A 14,440-nucleotide genomic window follows, 5' to 3' on the forward strand; every position below is an offset into this window, starting at 1 on the left:
CATAATAATTTTCAAAAGCCAAAAGTAGTTGATTTTCTTATGCTCTTATAGTCAGATGAAAAAAAAACACGTTTAAGTTGAAAGTTGGAGTAAAGTTATTCATGGAGCTGCAGCTGAAAATGTCCTTATAGTAGATTCATCATACAATAAACAGTATGCCATAAGTTAAACACTAGTCAAGGTATATGACGGCCAAAGATTGTTTTCTGGGTTTCTTTTTCATTTTTGGCATGGAACTTTCTCTAATTCTATCTATTCTTCTTTTCTATCCAAAACACCCCACATTTGAGTACACTTGTCTTTACATTATAAATCATGGCCCCATAAGGACCTTTCTTTTCTAATCATGTGAAGTGTTATTGCAGAAGGTCGATATCATACTCTGGCTTTGATCCAAAGTCCTCCCAGCTGGTTGCCTTGGCATTCATATCTCCATGTAGAAGAAGCACTAGCAGATTCCTGTGACAAATCACACTCCTTTTATATACCGTACTCTGGGTGTGTCTTCTAGGTATTACATTGACTGCTCCTTTTTTCTATTACAAGACGCAAAAAGTGTCATGGGTCCTGTTTCAGGTTGTATAGAAAGAGGAATAATGCTGTTAGACTCAGTAGATGCTGAATGTTGTACAAAGTGAACATATTTTGCATTCTATGGTCTGTTACACCTTTGTAAATCTGATCCTTCATAATGCCTGAGGTAAATATGATTCGACTGTGAACATTTATTTATACCAATGACTAGAAACACCTGAAATGAGTCAAAATGACGGGCACAAACCATACTTTGATATACACTGCTACTTGGCAAACATCTGGTCAGGCAGTGATCTGCATCATTGTTCTGCAACTCGCACAGGAGGAGTGTGAAAAGTTCCAACCTCAAGAAACTGCACTAAAGTCATACTGTGGAGTTTTTGACCTAGTATTGGTTGTATGTGTTGTATGTGGTGGGTTAAAATGTGTTAGGATTACTCTCTACAGTCAGAAGAGGGCCATCCTAAAAAATATCAACTATGTCTTAGTGTCTCTGGAGGCCGTATACACCCATGACATGAACTTTTCCAGACCTGACACATCCTAGTTGGGTGATGAAATGCCATGCGCTGTCCTTCCTAGTTACAGCTGCTGTGCATCAGCTGAGGTTAACCCACTGACATCACAGGAAGTGGTCGCAGGATATTTTCCATTGTTTGGTGTGGAGTTTTTTGGCTGACCTCATACTGAAGGTGGCAAAGAGGCAGACTGGCAGAGAAGCACAGCTCTGCACAGCGACAGCAGAAGGAGAATAGCAACAGGACTAAGTGGAATGAGATGCTGACAAAGTTAAGTGTTTAACAGTAAACTACAATACAGTGTTTTACGGTAAATAAACAGCGACAGTGCTACATGTGATTAAATCAAATGGTGGTCAAATCAAAAATATGAATGAAACGGTTCTTTTGTTTTTTTACAAAGACAGCTCCACCGATCACTTTCAGTGCAGTTCAACAGTTAACAAGTGTTGTCAGTTTCAACCTACGTGCATGTTTCACAGCTCTGAGGTACATGTGAAGGAAGGTGAGATGTTTTAACATGTTAAACTTAGAGGCTAACTCAGATGAGAAATACAGAGACATGACAGTGTGAAAGTTCAGCGTGAACCAGTCGTCACACATAACCATAGCGATGACCAGGAGGTCAACTTGGCACCTGATGGTTTTAATACTTCTTAAAAGCTTTGAGACAAAAACAAACAAAATGTTGAATCAACATGTTTAAAAGCTTTAAGATGATAGGACAATTGATAGGTTAGGTTTTTATAGAAATCAGCATTTCAAATCAAATGATACCGGTTTGATTCACAACACCATTATACAGTAAGTTCAACAGTTTTTGAGATACTGTGACGCGTACACTGAAACATAATCATGTTATTACAGGAAGTTATTTTGTTGGAAGCGAGGAGATAAATCGTATCATCTGGAAGGTTGCACAGTGTGAAAGAGAGAACGGGTTTGGGCACGTATGACAAATCCACCGCGATTCAGTGACAAACCAGAGTACCATCTGTTCGACACCATCGTTTCAAATGAGTGAACAAACCGTTATCAGTCTACCCGGCCACAATGACTCACGTCCGTTTCCTTGCAAAAGTTTGCTCATTGTGAGACACCGGAGGAGGTGGGGGGTGAGAGAGTACTTTGATGCAACGGGGAGACGACACTCAAGTTAACTTGAGAGAAACAAGAGGAAGACGACAACAGGGGAAGTGTTTGACTGAATGTAAATGCGGACATCAAAGCAAAGCAGGAAACTGACGGCTCGAACTAAACCTGCGCCTTTCTCTGCTAAAGATGATAAAAGCACCCTGAAGAATTTGCACTGCCTGCATAGATGTTAGATTCAACCTGCAAAACAGATATGACCTGAGTTGGCCTTTAGAGCAGATTCAGCTCATCTTCACTTCACATCTTCACATTTTGGAGCTTGTTGAAACAACCCAACCCACACAACAGTCTCAAGTATTTAGCAGAGATTACAGATCTTGAGACCAAACTCATTATCCATTCATGATTTCATGGCCTTATGTTCATATGAAGGCGCCTGTAGAAGTTACAGGCACTTGATTGAAAATATTTATTCAAAAAAAAATTAAATATGAGGTGAATCAAAAATAAAAATCCTCATCCATTTTAGCACTGATTACAAGGTGGTAATATATTCCCTGGCAAATCAAAAGACACAACTTTCTTGGTCTCGACTAAAATGAGAAAGTCTTTTCTTTGACTAGGATCAGACTAAAATGTGGTTTAGTTGATTTAAGATTATGGATTGTTGGCAGTCGTAATGTTGCTTGGTCTGCAAATGTTTTTAAGTCAATGTGTAGCGAGGACTTTTTGCCTCAAAATTGTTTTGTTAGTCCGGTTTAACCTCCAGGAGTTTCTGAAGGCTGGTGGTTCTGCTGCCACAGAGGAAATGAAATTCATGAACAAATGAAAAGAAGTTCCTTGCGTTTCATGACGTCTTTACTGCTGAAACAAAGGAAAGAAATCTGTAAAACATCCAAGGATTACATCCGTCACAGATGTTGACCTCAAAAAGACTGAAGTCAGAAAAATCTTAACTGTCAGAGAAATTGATAGTGCGAAAGGAATGAGGGTGTGAGAGAAACCGACCAGGAACAGAATCTGAGTCAGCTGACCAGCGGACACTGGAAAAGCAACGTCCGACGGAAAAAACATTTCGGTAGGCAGCCAAACACTGATGTTACATTGTCAGATGGCTTTGGGAAGATAAGACTATTTCAGTTCAAATTAATTCAATATAATTCATGTTTTACTTAATCTCACAAAATTGAGAAGCACTTCAGAACATAGCGTTCACTCAGAGCCGTTAAAAGAGTCACTTCATTTATGAGCTTGTTTATCTCACTTTCCTTCCGGCTGGTGTCTAAATAAACTGAGAAAAACATAAATCTTTTATTGATAATGGCTCGAACTTATGTGAAAATGTTTATTTACACTGAACAATTCCCAAACACCCTCACTCCTTCAATTAGGATAATTTCTTCATCTCTAAGCTCATTATACACTTTCACAAACATATACACTGTACCTCCACACAGGACTACAGAACTGATGAATAGTTTTCCGATCCAAGCAGTTGAGCACAGAGAGGATGGATGACTCAAATGCAGCTGCCTGCCATGTTTTCTACACATCCTCATTACTCACTATTCACACATCCTGGGCTCAGGGGGGCCCTCTGCACTGAAACTTTGTTGTTTGGCCCTTGCTTCCCACTCTGGGAGACTGAATGACCTTAACACACAGCTTCACATGTTCTATAACAACTGGTCAGTTTGTTATGAGCTGCAGACATTTATATCCCAAAGACTAAGCTCTGTGGACTGCTTTAAAACAAATCACTGCACTGGAACTGCTGAATCCCCTAACCACTGACTGGTTTTCTTTCTTCTTCGTTTTGGGGCTTTATTTGCTCTGATTTGATTTTAAATCACTTTTGCACATTAAGATTTTGTATTACTTATCATTAGCATTATTATATCAACTTGAGAATGAAAACCACCCGGTCTGTTCTGCCCAGTGATTGTTTGGAAATTGTAGCATCTGACACTTGCAAAGAAACAGTCCCATTGACACTTTGCGTTTCTCTATTTCACTTCCTCAGTTTTGTGCCAAAATATCTCACTTTACTGTAAACCAACAGAGTGAAAGTCAACTAAATCGGAAATGTATGCGATTACTTCTGGAGAAACCCTAAAGTATTTCTTTTTAAATTCACAAAAGAACTTTGTCACACTCCTCAGTACACTCATAGATTTTCACTGGGATGCCAAAATCATGGCGAGTCACCACCAGATCAGATACAAAATTTCCACGAGTCCTTAAACAGATCGCAGTCCATGATGTGCAAGGTTCTGCAGCCTAAGGCCATCAGCCACAGCAGCAACCATATGTCACATAAAGCAGCCAGAGTGAACTTGTTAGAAGATCTGCAGGTGCTTTGTTTGGAGGAATTTCACCAAGTAATGGAAGATCTTATCAATGTGCCCAAATAACTTGAATATGACTGTTTTAACACACTTGGTGTGCAAATTGACATATTTGCAGATTTACTTGTTTTATCTGTCAAAAGTTACATGATGACCAATAACTGTCTTTTAAAAAATTCTTATAATAATTACTTGAACGGGTCGTTCTTCCGATTGCTTGTGTTATTTGGTCTGTCTAACAATCAAAAACTCAGTTGAAAGAGGGAAAGGCAGCAAAGCGTACATTATAGAAGCTTCCACAAGGAAATGTTAAGCATATTTCCTTAAAAAAAAACATTTAAACAGTTAATTAATTAGATAGTTGGTTGCAGCTCTTATGGGGTCGATTTTGAATATGGTTTATTTATGGTTTAACAAATAATCAGACATCACACAAATGTCTCTTCGCATTGATGGCAAAAGGTGTGCAGTTGTTGACTTGTTGGAAATTTAAGAAAGACCTCCCCTCACTCCAGCTGTAGCGGAGCTGAGGTTTATATGTCAGGTCTCAGTAGTAGTTGCTCCCTCAGTCAGATTCCGGAGATTTCATGGACAAATAAAAGCTGACTAAGACAATTGATAAGGACGACATTCGCACAGGTGAATGTTTTCAAAGATTAACTGTGTTCTCTAAAAACACTCATCTTTCTCACAATCTTGGTCAAAAGGTGTCATAGTGTGTTACCATGGAAACATGGAACTTACCTGGAAGTTAACCTGAAACCACCCTGACCAACATCTTAGGTTTAAAACAACAGTCTGTATTTTTCTAAAACTGGTGCGCATTAACTTAATGTGAAATGAAGACTGTTGCGACACCACAGACCCGACTTAAATCTTTGGTCCATCCTCAAATCCATCACTCTGTGGAACTTTGTCATATGTTAAGCTGCTAAAAAACACTGACAGAGCAGATGTCTGAAATGTTGAAACATTATGCATTATGCATATTCTCAACAGTAACAGATGCTGCGCTAATAAACTGTCAACATCCATCAAAGTTACGACCCATTCACAGTAAAAAAACACAATATGTCAGCTCAACGTAGCCTCCAGACCTGTAACAAGGATCCTGTCAACAGGCTTTAGCTTGGTTATGGCTTAGGTAAGGTGCATACTTAACATACTGTTACCACTTGAAAGAGGAGTCTAACCTGTTCTGTATTGAGACCATTTTGGAAAGGACAACAAAAACAAAAACGCTTGCACACACTGTCCTCATTCCTGGAACAGCCTGCAACATACTCGGTAGTTGATTCAACGGCCTTGCTTCCAGCACAAACTCAGATAGTTATGGTACGCCGCCAGCAACAAGGTTGTTTACTTGCTTTGGCAGGTCCACTCTAATTGGAAGTGATCCCCTGACCACATCTTGCTGAGATAAGAGGGTGGGTCCGTTTACGCTAACTTATGCAACCACTTTACCTAACACTGCTGGACCTCTTAGATCTTCCAAATTCTGAAAACATGGATAAATATCAAAAACTTGACATCATTTGAAATCAAAACACAATTCACTGTACCATTGCAAAAAAGGAGGAAACCGTTTGTTCTTCCTCTGTGAAATAAAACACTTATGTCTTTGAAAACAGCAGCAAATTAGGTGAATCCATTAATGAGCATGATGAGAGCAGTTCCAGGAGACATCATTATAAGCCAACCTTCGTCAGTAAAATTCGCTGGTGATTGCTGAACACCAAAACTTCCACCCCAACTTAAAAAGAGGCAAGAAGTGTATGAACAGGTCAGTAAGGGATTGACAAAAAGGAAGAACCAGAAGAGGAAGACAAGACAGACAACCATCCAAAAGACAGTGCTGGTGCAGATCGAGGCTGGGGTCGCGGGGCACCTGACAATCACTGCCACTCAGGGTATTGCTGAAAATGATCCACTGGAGGTTCAAGCAGGTCAGCTATCTGTGGAAAAAAGCTTCGGCCTTGTTTCCACTCACCATGGTAACCAAACTACAACACACAAGACACGCACTCTCTATCCCAAACCTGACTCTTCATCCCACCCTGTCGTCATTCACTCTCTTTTGTGTCAAACTGTCAAATTGCCAAGAGGTAAACACCGGGGGGTTAGTGCTACTGTAGTGAACACGCTCACAATCAGGCTGTAATTTGTGCATCTGTGCAACAATCAGGAATAAATTGCTTCTGCCCTGAGGTTTATGGAGGACCTTAATATATTTATGTCCAAACAATACAACATGTGAGTGGCTGTTGAAAAGTACCAGTTCACAACAAAGACATGTGACAAGTTGCTGTGGCTTTCATCAAAATAATTTAACTGTGCAACCAAAGCAGTGACATTCTGCTTACATATGAGAAAAAAGCCCAAAAAAAACGAAATAAAGAAGACAGGTAGAAAGCACCATAGAACAATTAATCCTTAGAGGATTGTGACCAAATAATGTGTCTATGCTTCCTCCAATTTAATGCTGAATATAATGACGACAAACACTCACACCAGAAAATGATAAAGTGTTAAATCACTCGTAATATCTTGCCACTTTCTGCTCTACTCAGAGGGCAGGTACTTGTTGCAGAAACTGAGTTTTCCAGAGAGCAAATACACCAAAAAATGTTTACCGTACCATTCACTTTGAACTGACAGGTAATACAATAGTGTGGTGTCACAGCATAGTCAGCTTAGAACAATTAAGAGCTAACCATTAAGACAGCTGCTTAAATCCTGAGCTTAAAGTCAATCCTGTGTTACCATATCAGCTGACGGCTGCTTTAAAGACAACCAACAGAATAAACGTTTTTTATTTTTCCCCATCAAAACCAGCAAAATGACTCACAGGTTAAATTATTATATTATAATATTAATAATATTATTTCCCAGCTGCTAGAGAGGCTGCATTCACCTCTTTGGGCGGTGAAGGACACACACTTTCCGACAAGTTGAACTCATACACACATTGCCGCTGACCTTTCGTGAAGCTTCCAATCAGATTACAACTTTATGTGACATTCAGTATGTGTGAGAAGAAATTAATCTTGTGCGCGTTCAACTTTCCGCAAAATTCACAGTGACATCATGTCGGCTCTCAGACATGTTGAGGAGGTTTGTAAATCTGGCAGCTGGTTTACTTTCCGTTTGTTGGGGTGTCGAGTTCATCGGTTTGTTTGCTGATATGAGCAGCAGTATTTCAATATAGAGGAAACCATGCTCGCAACGAGAGATGTGTGCGAGTGTGTGTTCGTCTCTGTCACACTCTTCACACATTTCTTTAGTTATTTATCAATTGTATCAGTACAGCACAAGACATTATTATTGTTAAAAGAAAATTGCAGTTTTATCTGGGATAAACAAATATACTTTTAAGATAGAAACAAAGATTTGCATACTCGTCAGTATCGGAGGCATTTCCACAGACATTCTACACAATGCTGGTATTGGAACTTCTATATTTGTGACTAGGTGGTTGCATGTTCAAATCTCCGCACTGAATGGGAGCAAAAACATTCAGAGGTCAACAGTCTGTAGCATAAGTTGAAAACCCTTACTACTGGCCATACGAGCTGACGTCTCATCACCAGTACAAGAAAATAATTTGCCACAACATTAAACACCAAGTCACAAAAACTATAATTAATCACTGATGTAACTTTGCAGGACTCTTCCAGTCAACAAGGCCACTCAAACAGTGTCAGGCAGTGTTAGAGCTGAGGAGGGTGTAAGAAGCAACCAGCTGACAAAGAGTCACATGGAAGCAAACCACCACCATAGAAATGAATTAAGAAAAGGTTAATGATTACCATGCTCCACTGCACCAATTCATCAATATCAGCCGTTATTGCACAGGGCTTATAATACTGAAGTGCATCTTTGCCAGATCCCATGACTGGTCTGTGGATGGTGCTCAGTGTGATTTTGTTGATGTCGAAAGAACAGCATGACGCAACTTTTACAGAGGCAAAAAAACAGATCTCTCTAATGGCTCATTTTCATAATATCTATTACGGAAACTTTGAGTGGGTATGTATCTATCAGAACAATCCACTTGATTTCAAATCAGTTATTGTGCTGCCTTCTTCATAAAATAAGATATTACTTAATAAATTGTGCAGCAGGTTTTACTTTACACTATTTGTATGTAATGTAGCCATCACTGTTTTTCTGCTCTAATCTATTATGGATTAATAATGAACATTCCTAATTGAGTGCAGTGGTCTTTCCTGGGAGGAGTAAATGAGTTAAAGGCCAAGTGTTCCTATTGAAGGAAACCAATTTGTCCCAGGGGCAGAGGCAGCATCATCATTATATTTGGCAGAGCTGCAGCCCACTGAGAAGAGACACTAACCATTCCAAGCTGAGGGGAAATCACTCTCATCTCACGGCTCCTACCCCACCATGCTTTGTTTCACTTTTTACGATGCACTCTAATTGAAAACAGAAACAAACAATGAAACGTGGAACGGATTTCTGCTCAAAAACCCGATCTGGTGAACAGAACAATACCTCTAACAAGGAGAGAAAGTCCTGATTTGTTCTCCGTTATATTGGGGGCGTGTTCCTTTAAATGAGTCCTTTCTGAGATTTACAAGAAGGTTTAGTGAGTTAACAAGACATTTTAATTATAACTGATGATCGTTAAATTATGCCTATGAATGCCAACTTGCCTTTGGGCCTCACTCAAAACTGCAAAAGCTTTGAGGTTAACCAAGATTGAACATTGGTGTTTGTGCATGTGCATAAATGAAGCAAGCAGAATCCATAAAGAGAGATTTGTGAAAGTAAAAATGGCAGGCGTATGGCTGTTTGAAGCCACAAAGGGGATTTCACTCAGTATGTGTAGTTTTGATTCAGACAGTAAATGCATACCTAAAAAATTGGAGTAAATTAAAATGTGGTCCACTAACACTGTAAAAATGTTAATAGTTTGTTGAAAGATTTTTACTCTCTCTCGGGTGTAAAATAAAATGTGTGGTGCATGCTGGACGGGGAAAACTCACATTCAAGTCAGAGGGGGGGGGGGAACATTTTGGGGCCCCCGCCCCAAAGAACAAAAACTAAGAACGTATAAACCCAAAAAGGGCATAGGAATCATGGTCTGAACAAAACATTGATTTGGGGAATCCTTTCACCCCTATGTGACAAAGTGAGATTTTAATTTCTTTAATGTATAACTGGCACAGTTTCAAGTTAAGTCAATTTAGAATCTTAAGGAAACAGTCAGAAGTGTGCAGAGAACAAGGAGGCGCTTAAACCGTCAACAACAAGTCAACACTTAGTTAAGCTGACATGTCAACATGAACATGGACAGATCTGACAAGACCTGAGAGCCAGAGCAGAGCGCCATCGACCTGTTGATTCAGTCTGACCAAGTCATCGGTGCCACAGACACGACTGACGCACCTGCTATTATTGCCACTGGTGTGTGTTGGTGTGTGTGCACGTCTGTGTGCACGTCTGTGTGCTGTCTTTCTGTCCTCTCCACCTCCCTGACATGTCCTGTCCTGCTGCCAACATCACCATAGTTACTCAGACAGCAACTGATGTCACACACCTCCCTCTCTCTCTCTCACTCTCTCTCTCTCTCGTACACGTACATACAAACAAACAACAAGGAAATGGGCACTGGTTGTTCCTTTCATGAAATCAGGGAGAACACACACTGTTTCTGCCCTCCACACAATATCAACCAGTGTGATGTGCTGGGATTAAGTCTCTTGATAAACAATGATACGCTTCAGGATTATCTTGACTGAGTGTGATACAAAATTAAGCAACAACCTCTGGCTGTACCATTCATAATAAGCTCTGAAGAACATACAACAGAGCAGAGCACACTGATAAACACTGGGGCCTACACACATTTACAAGAGACACTCTGTGTGTGTGTGTGTCCGTGTGTGTGTGTGCGCGTGCATGGACTCATCTAGATGACTCTTGGCTCAGACATCATCTCTCAACCTTTCCTTCGCTTGGTTGGAATGGCAAAGAGTGGCAACACTTCAGCTCAAGCTGTGCAAGGGCCATCAGACAGTCCCTAAAAATAGCTACAGTGTGTACAATAGGAAGTTACTGTAAGCACATGAGGAGTCTGTATTTATGAGATTTAAAGATGGGAGGACGGGATCATTGCCCAGGGCAAGTATGCTAACTGTCTTTCCTAGACAGACAGGAGAATATGAACCAACTGCCTACGTCGGGGGAGTTTTTCTCTTCTCAGCTACAAAAACGCAGCTACTGAACGTGTTGCGATTTATCAAAGTGCTTGTTAATGTCTCCTAAACCCAAACTGGCCTGTATGGTTGAATGGAGGCTGGAAGGGAAGGAGCTGTTGCTGTTTAAAAAAAAGCCATGTTACTATCCAGCATTTTGTGGGTGGCCTCCAAATGACAAAGAGAGAAAATTCCCCCCCAGTCTCTGATGGTTTTCATTGGCTCACTACTCCTCCAACCACTCCCTCCTTCCCATCTACAACTTTACACTTACAAACAAAACTAAGAGAAGGGTGGTTTGTTTTATTGTTCTTTAAGTACAACTGTTCTAGTTATAGTGTGCCTAATTCTGACATTCTGGTGGAGGGAGAGGCGTTCCCCTCAGTGTGGAGTATGACCACGTTGCTGTAGAATCCACCAAGAATTTTTGACATGCAGGAAAAATTGCAGATATACACGTTCTACCTCCAACAACCAACAATAACATTGTTAACATTTTGGAAGATTACTTATTTTGAGCTTTTTTGCATTACACCCCCTTACCTGTCGTCATCCACATCCATGGTAATATGGATGCCAAAGAAACTGTTGACACCAGGAGTGGGCAGGTTGAAGCCCTCGCCGATGAAAGGCTTTAGACCATCTCTTCCTGGAACCAAGCCGGCAATTGGCTGAGGTGGGGCATCATACTTCTGCCTACTATCTTCTGTCTGATTACTGAAGCCGAAGGGAAGGCCTGTTATGGCTCCTCCGTGGGCTCCGAAGGGCCGTGCAAGTCCTCCCATGCCAGGCCCCTGACTTGGCGCACCTGGAGGGGTGTTGGTGGTACTGGGCACTGTGGCAGGCACATTCTGAACACCGCTGTGGAAGGTGCTGGTGGCCATGGAAGGATGGATGGCCGCGGTTGCGTTGCTTACTTGCAGCAGCAGTCCTTGGGCTGAGGCTGCCTCTCCTCCTGGACCAGCGGGGGTGATTAGAGACGAGTCTACCTGGCTGATTTGAGGCACCGCAGGGATGCTCGTCAAGGGAAGGTTCTGAGTGCTTGAGCCAAAGTGCTGCTGACGATAGTCCGGCTGGGGATGAGTAGAATAGGCAAAATGCTGGGGTTGCGTGGCAAGAGGCTGGATGGCAGACTTCTGCTGCATGGAACCTTGGTGCAAGCCATTCAGGCTGTTAGAGAGGACGTGTTGGGGTGCAACGGGCTTCAGATTGACCTGAGCCTGTTGTGGCTGCTGTGCTGCTGTAGTTGTGAACCCATAGGACTGGAAGGCACTTGCTCCACTCCCTACCTGAGGAGCCAAGCCGTAGCCTTGCTGCTGAAGCTCCGAGGGGTGAGGGTGGGTGGTTTGCCCCAGAGAGTAGCCATTATCTGCGGAGTTCTCCGAAGCCTGTGCAGAAAAAGCACTGCTCGTCACCACAGAGGTACTGGTGTCGAGCCCACTGTCCCTGTCTATGCTGTGATCCAGCGTTAAAGTCCGATTGTGGTTTGAATCTGAATCCCTCTCATAGAACTCGGTGCATGTCCACCTGCCCCGTCTGAAGGGCTCTCCAGTGCCATGGTCAAGTTTAATGACCCTGAATCTGGAGCTACAGCTGGTGCTAGCAGGAGCCACACTGGGAGAGACAGTGGCGGCGGGGGTCGTGTTGATGGCTGTCAGAGGATGGGGGGCTGGGCTCGGGACACTGTGTGGGGTGACACGACCAGTGCCGAAACTTTTATAGGGGAGTCCCCCGTTGACAGGACCCGTGGGGGGCGGCTGGCCCTCCTGAGGCTCCCCGGCATTGTTTAAGGTTTCCTCGGACGAGCTCCTGTCACACACCCCCAGGTCGTTCCGAGAAACGTCAAAGATCTCCGAGGACACGTCCTCCGTGCGGGACTCGTCCGGGTCGTCCAGGCTCTCCGTGTCGTCCGTGACGCTGCTGGCCGCCACCTGAGCCTGCGTGACACTCGTGATCTGGAAGCAACTTTTCTTCTTTGCTGGCATTTTCGACATGTTGACGATCCGAGTCGAGAGGCGTCTGCTCCCCCGGTGGAAACTTGGAAACTAATGTCTTGCGAAATAATTCACAGCTCGGGGCGATGACACACACACGTACCGTCACAGTTCATTTCCATACCGTTCCTCTTCCTCTCTCTTGCCGGAGAAAAGTGTCACGACCGAGGCCGGACTCCTCCGGAACTCCCGAAGCGTCCCCGGGTCTCCGGTAACAGCGCAGGGGGGGCGACCGCTGCTCTCCTCCCGCGGCCTCTCTCGCTAAAAGGCCCCTGGTGGAACTTGTGGCTCCGCAGCAGCCCCCGGTGCTTGAGTCCAAGGCGGGCCCGGTGTCTCCGCCCGGCCGACTCTCCCCTCTCCGCTGGGAGTGTGTCAGTCTGCCTCTCTAGCTAACTTAGCTGCTGTTAGCTAGTTTCCCCTGCCTCGGTCCCAGGCATGTGCGACATCATGATGTAAACAAATCCATCGGCGAACTGGAAACCCACTAATAATCCAGCGGTAGAAGAGGAAACGTGTGAAAGTTCCTCCTGTGGACGAGTGGACAGCTCAGTGTGGGCAGCTGCTGCTAGCTGCTAGCCGCTAGCTGCTAGCTGACAGATACAACCAGCTACACAGCGACACTGAGCTAAAGGCTGCCGCTGCACCGCCAGCACCAGACAAGATGGCAAGAGCGAGGTGCATCATGGGTAGGCAGGTCAAAATAATCATAATGAAAATAGTATCCTACGCAAATGTTCAGCGTATACAGTATTCGTGGAAACGTAAAGCTCTCAACAATTTTTATCAACTACAATTATCAATTTATATAATATCATTATTTATGCGCTATTTATTATAATGGTGTTATACTCTGAATTATAAACTCTTAATTAAAAGTGATATGCTTATATGCATCGGTGATTTCAATTGCTTTCACATTGTCATTGGAATAAATGTCAACATTTTTACTGAAGAGAAAATATAAATGCAAATTAAACGGAAGCACAAAACAAGTTCGTTTGAGGCAAAAAAAGGAAATAAATCTCGAGTCCCACAAAAATAGATTATTTAAATCACATATTATTAGGAACATGTGTCTAATGGGGTTTGATAACAGTCCTGCAATATATTGATATATAAGTTTTTATTTAAACAGTTTTAAACAGGTGTTGATTAAGCTCTAGTTTGTGGTACTATTCAAAGTACTGTTTTTATTGTTTAACCTATTGTCAATGATAATATGTGATGGAAAAAATATTTGTAATAAAAATGCCAGTATAACACAACCAACAGGACATAATTCAGCTGGAACACAACCTGCAACAGTCACCATGAAGTTGCATGACCACCTCTCTATCTGTGAGGTAAATCTTCAATGCTGGACTTTTTTATTAGACTCCATTAGTTTTAGTAAGAATAATAATATTATGTATCTACATGTATACGCACGCATATGGAAACATACACACGTATATGTACATGCATGTATATAAACCATTCACATAGAGCCGATTCAAATAATTCACGTAGAAATTTCTGTTGCATAACATAATGTTAAAAATATTTTTTTAGTTTTTTTCCTTCCAGCCGAGATAGAATAAGAGCCGTACCCATCCCCTCTCTGATTGGCTTATTTCAATATTCTTCCGCTAACTCCAACCAATCATCACTCTGCATACTAAATTGAACCCAATCAGAGGCAGGGTGGGGGCGGGTCTTTTAGAAAAAACAAGTGAAGCAGAATCCATCAG

At 42.3% G+C, this 14,440-nt stretch overlaps 1 protein-coding gene across 1 annotated transcript in view; it reads right to left on the reverse strand.

Annotated features, from left to right (window-relative positions):
- tsc22d2 (TSC22 domain family 2) overlaps nt 1-13,335 on the reverse strand; it is a 35,002-nt gene extending 21,667 nt beyond the window's left edge. Inside the window, exon 1 of the mRNA XM_061077786.1 lies at nt 11,260-13,335. Coding sequence (XP_060933769.1) covers nt 11,260-12,710 — 1,451 coding nt within the window. The 5' untranslated portion in view covers nt 12,711-13,335. The remainder of the gene's footprint in view (nt 1-11,259) is intronic.
- Between the last annotated feature and the right edge of the window lie 1,105 nt (nt 13,336-14,440).

The sequence above is a fragment of the Limanda limanda genome, chromosome 9 (assembly GCF_963576545.1).
Source record: "Limanda limanda chromosome 9, fLimLim1.1, whole genome shotgun sequence".
Lineage (NCBI taxonomy): Eukaryota > Metazoa > Chordata > Actinopteri > Pleuronectiformes > Pleuronectidae > Limanda > Limanda limanda.